Source organism: Vulpes lagopus, chromosome 3 (genome assembly GCF_018345385.1).
Source record: "Vulpes lagopus strain Blue_001 chromosome 3, ASM1834538v1, whole genome shotgun sequence".
Lineage (NCBI taxonomy): Eukaryota > Metazoa > Chordata > Mammalia > Carnivora > Canidae > Vulpes > Vulpes lagopus.
In genome coordinates this window covers 94,444,946-94,452,520 of record NC_054826.1, presented here as the reverse complement: position 1 = coordinate 94,452,520, position 7,575 = coordinate 94,444,946, and the positions used below count along the sequence as shown (strand labels likewise).

Here is a 7,575-nt window from a genome sequence, read left to right as displayed (position 1 = left end):
AGAGATGGAGAAGCAGGCTCCCCTATGAGTAGGAAGCCCCATGCAGGGGCGGGGTGCTCGATCCCAGGACCCCGAGATCATGACCTGAGCCAATGGCAGATGCTTAACTGACTGAACTACCCAGGTGCCCCATGTTATTTTATTTTTAAAAATTCCATCCCCCTTTAATATTTATTGTAAATGCTACTTCTTCCATGCAAAATTTCCTGTTTCGTCTCCAACATTCTGGTACTATCTCATGGCATCAACCTAAGTATACCTTGTATTTGATTCACTTATCCTATCTGCTTGGATGAGATGGCTGGAGCCTACAAATAGACAGCAGTAGTTAAGAATTCAGGCTTGGATACAGGCTGATTTAGAGTCTAGATTTTGCCATCTGTGTATCTTTGGCTAAGTAACTTAACCTTTCTGAGCCTTTTTAGCGAATGGGGAGGTTCCAAGCACCCACCATAGCGGGGGTTGTGTCAGTATGCAATGAGATAATTAAGAGTGGAGCACAGTGTATGGCATCAAAGAGAGGAATGCTCAATCTTATCTAGACAGAGACAGTCTCACAAGCTTTCCAGAATTTAAAAGAAACTCAGATTCTTTCCAGTTGCTTATGTGTCCCTCACTTCCCCCATTATCTCAAGGCCAATCTGAGTTCATTTGGGATGGGAACACACAGTTTACTATAATAAATGAAGTCCATCTAAGACCCTAGGTACAATCGAGACCCTGGCCAGCCTGTTCCCCAGGTGCAAGGGGAAGGAAGAGGATAATTTAACACCTTCCCACTGTTGGGAAGACAATTAAAAAAGTACTTGACACACCCATGGTGGCTAACTTCACATGTGAAGTTTCCTTATCACTGGCTTCTTCCTTTTCCTAATCCATTGTTTAAAAATTCCCTTTATTCTTGGTTGAAAATTTCCCCAACGCATCTTTTTTTTTTTTTTTTAAGATTTTATTCATTTATTCATGAAAGACACAGAGAGAGGCAGAGAAACAGGTAGAGGGAGAAGCGGGCTCCCTGCGAGCCCATGTAGGACTCGATCCCAGGACTCCAGGATCACCCCTGAGCCAAAGGCAGACACTCAATCGCTGAGCCACCCAGGTGTCCCTCAACGCATCTACCTTAATTATCATCATAAATACAAGGTCTTGGAAGGGGGTTAAAAAAAAAAAAGGTGGTATGAGTCACCAGAAAAAGAGGAAAGGTTTGTAAAATAGAAAGATAAAAGATTCAAGAATCTGGACCACTGGCCTTAAATTGACACTGGAAACATAAAAGAGAAAAGAGAAGGAATGGGGAGATTTGCTTTTAGCATGTAAACTAGACTTTCCTTCTCTTGGTGTTATGGAAGTCAGGCTGTGGGTTATGCATTTTATTTGGAAATAACTTTCCTTTTTTTCTTTTTTTAAAGATTTTATGTATTTATTCATGAGAGACACAGAGAGAGAAAGAGGCAGAGACACAGGCAGAGGGAGAAGCAGGCTCCACTCAGGAAACCCGATGTGGGACTCGATCCCCGGTCTCCGGGATCACGCCCTGGGCTGAAGGCGGCGCTAAACCGCTGGGCCACCCAGGGCTGGCCTGGAAATAACTTTCCTTGACACAACTTTACACTCAGGTTTCTGAGCCCTCTACAATATTTTTGATAAAATATCCTGAAAGGATGTGCTGCTGGTCCACCTTAATCCGATGATAAGAGTCAGTCTTGGTAGATGTATTTTCTCAGATACTAGAATATAAAGCATTTTAGAAATGAGCAATGTATTTCTTCAGCTAGAAAAGAAACATGCCCATGTTGTTCACATTTAAAAATAATGTTTGGAAGGCTAACTTATACTATGTAATATTTATAGAACACTTAGAGTTTCTAAAGTATTTTCGTTTACATATCATCTGATTCCCCCCAAATCCCTGAGGGAGGGAGACAGAGAAAATATTATAGAGATTTTACTTTTTAAAAATTAAGTTACATGATTACAGCCATCTGAACATAATGCTAAACAGAAAACCATATTCATCTAAATCCTGTTAACCCCTCCCACACAAAAAAACCTGTTTATTTCAACCAGTTTTTCATGAATATTAGGTTTATTGGATAGGGCAGATGCTTGCATGAAAGGCACAGCAAGAGCTGAAAGGTCTGTTTATATCACATCTACATTATTAATTATTATGAATAAATTATAACTGGGATTTAGGTGTTTTCTTTCCCCACTTTTAGAAGAGTTCTGGAAAAGGTCATTTATCCAGCATTCTCAATATTCAAATTATCTAAACAGAAAACTGTCCATAAACAGTGTTTTATAATCAGTTAAAAAAGCATCCTTGAAATAACAAAGAATTTATCTCCTAGAGTGCAGATACCCATGGAAGAGCTAACAATGTCACTGTGGCCCAACCCATGTGATCTAGACTGAGGTGTACAACCCCCCCCCCCCTTTTTTTTAAGATTTTATTTATTTACTCATGAGACACACACATACACACACACACACACAAAGGCAAAGACACAGGCAGAGGGAGAAGCAGGCTCCCTGCAAGGAGCCTGATGTGGGACTTGATCCCAGATCCCGGAATCATGCCCTGGGCCAAAGGCAGATGCTCAACCGCTGAGCCACCCAGGCGTCCCAAGGTGTACAAATCCTAATTGAGAACACTGATGTGAGAGATCAAACTGCTACCTTACAAATGATATATGTTTTATGGCCCATTCTCTCAATATACTGTGCTTATGTCTACTGTAAAGGAAAACTAAGAAACTGGACCCAGAAGATATTGGGCCTGCATTATACTATTATACTATTATACTATTTCCATTATGGGAAAAAATACCTCTGTTTAGTTTCCATCAAAAGCCTGGATGTGTTCCTGAAACTAATGTAAATTGTGTGTCGTCTATACTTCAATAGGGACGCCTAGGTGGCTTAGTGGTTGAATGTCTGCCTTCGGCTCAGGGTGTGATCTTGGGGTCCTGGATCGAGTTCCACATCCTGCTTCTCCCTCTGGCTATGTCTCTGCCTCTCTCTGTGTGTGTCTCTCATGAATAAATAAAATCTTTAAAAACAAAACAAAAAACTATACTTCAATAAAAATAAAATAAAATAAAATATTAAGAAAAGAAAGACTGGGGCACCTGCCTGGCTCAGTCTGTGGAGAATGGGACTTCTGATCTCGGGGTTGTAAATTCTAGCCCAATGTTGTGTGTAGAGATTACTTTAAAAAAAAAAATAAAAATCTTAAAAAAAGTTAGACAAGGGACGCCTGGGTGGCTCAGCGGTTGAGCACCTGCCTCCGGCCCAGGCTGTGATCCTGGAGTCCTGGAATCGAGTCCCACAGTGGGCTCCCGGCATGGAGCCTGCCTCTCTCTCTGTGTGTCTCATGAGTAAATACAATAAAATCTTTTTTTTTTAAAGACTTTATTTATTCATAGAGACACAGAGAGAGAGAGAGAGAGGCAGAGACACAGGCCGAGGGAGAAGCAGGCTCCATGCAGGGAGCCTGACGTGAGACTCGATCCTGGGTCTCCAGGATCACACCCCAGGTTGCAGGCGGCGCCAAACCGCTGCGCCATGGGGGCTGCCCAATACAATAAAATCTTAAAAAAAAAAAAAAAAAAAAAAAAGTTAGACTGGATGTGCTGTGAGAAACAGGTATGTCAAGAAAATCTCAACTTTCGCTTAGAATTATGGTTTTGGGCAACTTAAAATACATGACAGAGTCACAGAAAGTTTATTCAGTTTGGATTCAAAAGAGCACTAAATGATCTCTCAACAATGGTAACCTTGACCAAGTGATGTCAGTACAGTTCTGTCTACATGGGTGGTTAGGTGGTAGGGTTCTCTAACAGGGGTGGGTCCATAATAAATGGTCCCATAATAATGGAGAAGAAAGATTCCTGATATAAAGAATTAACTGCAGGAGAACATGATTAGTTTTCAAGACTGTTGAAGACATTTGATCATTACCATATCATTCGTTTTTGTTTTTTTTTGTTGTTGTTGTTGTTTTGTTTTTGACGGTCACACATCTCCCTTTATTGGGAGCAGCAGGTGGGACACTTCCAGCAATAGTAAAAAAATTAATTTACAAAAGCAGAAGTTCAGTGAAGCCACCTGGTTGGAACCCTTGGGAGCTCATACGTAGATGCCAACCCAGAGCAGCAGGAAGAGGACTCCAAAACCCATGAAGAGTGAGGCCACCAAGGAGATGAGGAGCTCTTTGTAGATATTCCGAGTGTCCTTGGTGGACGTGACCTCATAAATGAAGAACCAGACGGTAAAGAACATGCCAATTGCCAATAGCACCATGGTCAGATGGGGGAAGACGACAAGGTTCACTGGGCTGGTGTATCTGCTCATGGCCTCGAGCTCCACTTCGCCAGGTGGCAAAAACAGGGTCATCCACTGCTCTGCCACCGGTCACTCAGTATTTAAAAGCAATTTAGCAGGGGTTCCTGGGTGGCTCCGTGAGATAAGCCTCTGCCTTTGGCTCAGGTCATGATTCCAGGGTCTTGGGACTGAGTCCCACCTCCTGCTCATTGGGGAGTCTGCTTCTCCCTTTGTACCCCCTCCCCCCTATTCATGTACTTGCTCATGCCTTCTCCCACAATAATAAATAAAACCTTTTTTTTTTTTTTTTTAAAGCAAGCTACAAATCTGTAAACCCGGTCTATGTGAAGATGCATTCACACCAGTTGGTCTAGATCCATCTCTTGGCTGGCCAAGGCCCATTAGACTTGGCTTTTTTTTTTTTTTTTTTAAGATTTTATTTATTTATTCATGAGAGACACAGAGAGAGGCAGAGATAGAGGCAGAGGAAGGAGAAGCAAGCTCCATGCAAGGAGCCCGATGTGGGACTTGATCCCAGGACTCTGGGATCATGTCCTGATCCAAAGGCAGACGCTTAACCACTGAGCCACCCAGTTGTCCCTAGACTTGGCTTTTGTTTCCCAGGTATACAGTAGAATGGTGTCATACTACATGGACACTCATCTGCAGGACTGCATACTGTAGGTTAAACATTAAAAGGAGAAATATTTGAAATAATTCAAGATAAATAACATACAAGATTTGGCTGCCTATTGGACCCTGTGCATTTTGGTCTTCAGGTGAGCATGATCCGAGAGCCGCAGACCATCCGTCTTAGCATACACATTTTGTTATGCTGAATGTAATTCTGACCACAATGGTGAGCTGGGTGCGATTTAACAAAGGATTCCCACCCCTAAACACAAATCATTTGTTCGTTTTTTTTTTTTTTTTCCCCATCTGTTGCTCAACCCAAAATCCAGCAATTTGATCCTATGTTGGAAAAACAACACACCCTGCTGAGATGATATTCAGAGTGTCTCCTCACTTAGGGTCTCCATTAACAGAGCACCTATCAATGAGGAGAGGTAGGAATTGGCTAGCACAAGGCAGTAACTGTACCAGTAGCTGCTAAGGTGATGAGTCAGGCCTTAGGGAAGACTGTAAAAGCATTCTATGTGACTATAAGACATAAACTTGAGGGTTACAGCCCCCAACGGCAGTATGCAAAAAAAGAAAAGAAAAGAAAAAAAACTTCGAACCACACACCATTCCAGACACTGTTCATTGTTCCAAAAGGGCCAGCTTTCTGTAGGGAGGCAATTCCAAGCCTCCAAGCTAAAGCTTGAGGGGCCTCTTTGGGACTTAATAGTTTCAAGGAATTGCTTCCACCTCACAGAAGTTGGGAGTTTTTCATGAGGCAGCAGCAAAATTCCACACCAAAGTGTTACATTCATAGAAGCCAGGGGCGAACAAGCTTTTAATGATTACAAGTGACTCCTGACTAAATGAATTTGTGCCTTGCCAGCTCACTTTGGGACACTCTCCAAACGCTCCTCCATGACACCAGTTCCCGGGGCGAAGCCTGCCCTCGCGGCCCTCACGCTGCCAGCGTCCTCCAGAAGCCACCCAGGCCTCCAGCCCTTCCCTGAAACGTCCTCCCCGAGCCCCACCGCAGCTGTGTTTGCCCCTGCAAGCCTGGCTGCTCCCGCTAGCTCGATTGCAGACTTCCCCAGAAAGTTAACGCTTGTTCTCCAAGTAGCTGTCAGTAGTACTCGCTACTGGGACTACGGAGTTTGATTAAATATGCCAATATGGTAATGAAATACGAGTGCAAAAAAGAAACACTGTTCCTGTTTGAAGACGGAGTGGAACGCTTTGGAGAGAGGCTCGACAAAGGGGAGTCCCGATGGAGCCCGGCGGGGACAGGGGTGCCCGTGGGAGGCGAGGGGGAAGCCGCAGAGATGTGCCCATCTTCTGCAAACCACGCGGCTCCCGCAGGACCTCGAAAGCCTCCGTCTGTTTTAAAGAATCCCGACGTGGGAATTCTAGGGGAGGCTTTCTGGGTGCGGTCGACGCGGGAGGAGATGGGGCAACGCCGATCTGCGGGCACCGAGATTCAAAGGGAAGGTCTTGGACCGACATCAAAAAGACTGGCTGCTCGGAAAGTTTTCTTTCCAGCGACAAAGGCTGGAAAAAAGCGCCGTGGTCGCCACCTACCGAGGGGGAGGGGAGAAGGGCTGGGGGTGGGGGTGGGGGTGGGGGGAGCGCGGCCGGCGGGGCCCCCCCGTCTCCGCCGGGGGGAAGAATCGTGAAACCATTCGGTCCAGTGCTCCGCGGAGCCGCCTTCGACCTCGGGGCTCGAGTTTTGCAAACTTCTGAGCGTCGCTTAGGTGAACAGCAGTATCTCATCATTTTCGACATTCGAGAGCTCAAGTTGAAAAGCGAAAAAGCACAATCGGGAGGCGGGGTGCGGGGTGCGGGGTGCGGGGGGTTTCGGTCCAGTTTCTCCGCGGTCGACAGAACAAAACCCAGCGGGCTACAGGGCAGGTTTTCTGCTCCCTCCGCGGCTTTCTCTCAACTTTGCCTCCAAACGTGGAGCGAGGGAGCGAGGGGAAAGTCTGGGCTGTGTGGGTGGAGGGGGTGGGGGCTGGTAAATAAAAACAGGCGCCCCCCGGCCCCCGCCCCCCGCCCCGGCGCAAGTCGGGGCTCGGTGTCCTCCGGCCGCTGCCGAGGCAAGCTTTCGGAACTAACAGAGGAGTTCTTTGTGTCCGGGAGGGTGGTGCAGGGCGGAGGAAGTCCCTCGGCGGAGCACCGGGGCCGGCGGGCCGGCCTGGGGCTCCCGGGCCGCTGCCATGTTCCGGCCTCGCCATCGGCAGGGAATATCGGGCGCACGAGTGAGTGCGAGCCCTGGACGGTGGCTCGGGCCCGCGGCACCGCGGTGCTGAGCAGGCGGGGGCCGCCCCCGGCCTAGGCCGGCGCCCCGCGCCCCGGCTCCCCTCCCCCACCCGGGCGGCCGCGCAGGCCCCAGGTGCAGCCATGTTCTTGCTCCCACCACCCGCGCCTCCATTGACAGTCCTTGCCGGAGAGGGCCGGGCGCTGCGCTCGCCGCGTCCTCGGGCTCGGGGCTCGCCGGCGCGGGGCTTCCTGGGAGTCGTAGTCCGCCGCCCCCGCCGTCGCGTTGGTGGGGACGAACCACAAAACTACAACTCCCGCTGGGCGGCGCTGCGGGTGCGCACGCGCAGCGCGCCTTCGAGGAACAAAAAAAAA

General features: G+C 47.5%; 1 protein-coding gene across 1 annotated transcript; it reads right to left on the bottom strand.

Annotated features, from left to right (window-relative positions):
* Positions 1-3,686: 3,686 nt before the first annotated feature.
* LOC121486320 (transmembrane protein 258-like) lies at positions 3,687-4,570 on the bottom strand. Its single transcript, XM_041747188.1, has one exon. The coding sequence runs from the start codon at positions 4,396-4,398 to the stop codon at positions 4,132-4,134; it is 267 nt and encodes an 88-aa protein (XP_041603122.1). The 5' UTR covers positions 4,399-4,570; the 3' UTR covers positions 3,687-4,131.
* Between the last annotated feature and the right edge of the window lie 3,005 nt (positions 4,571-7,575).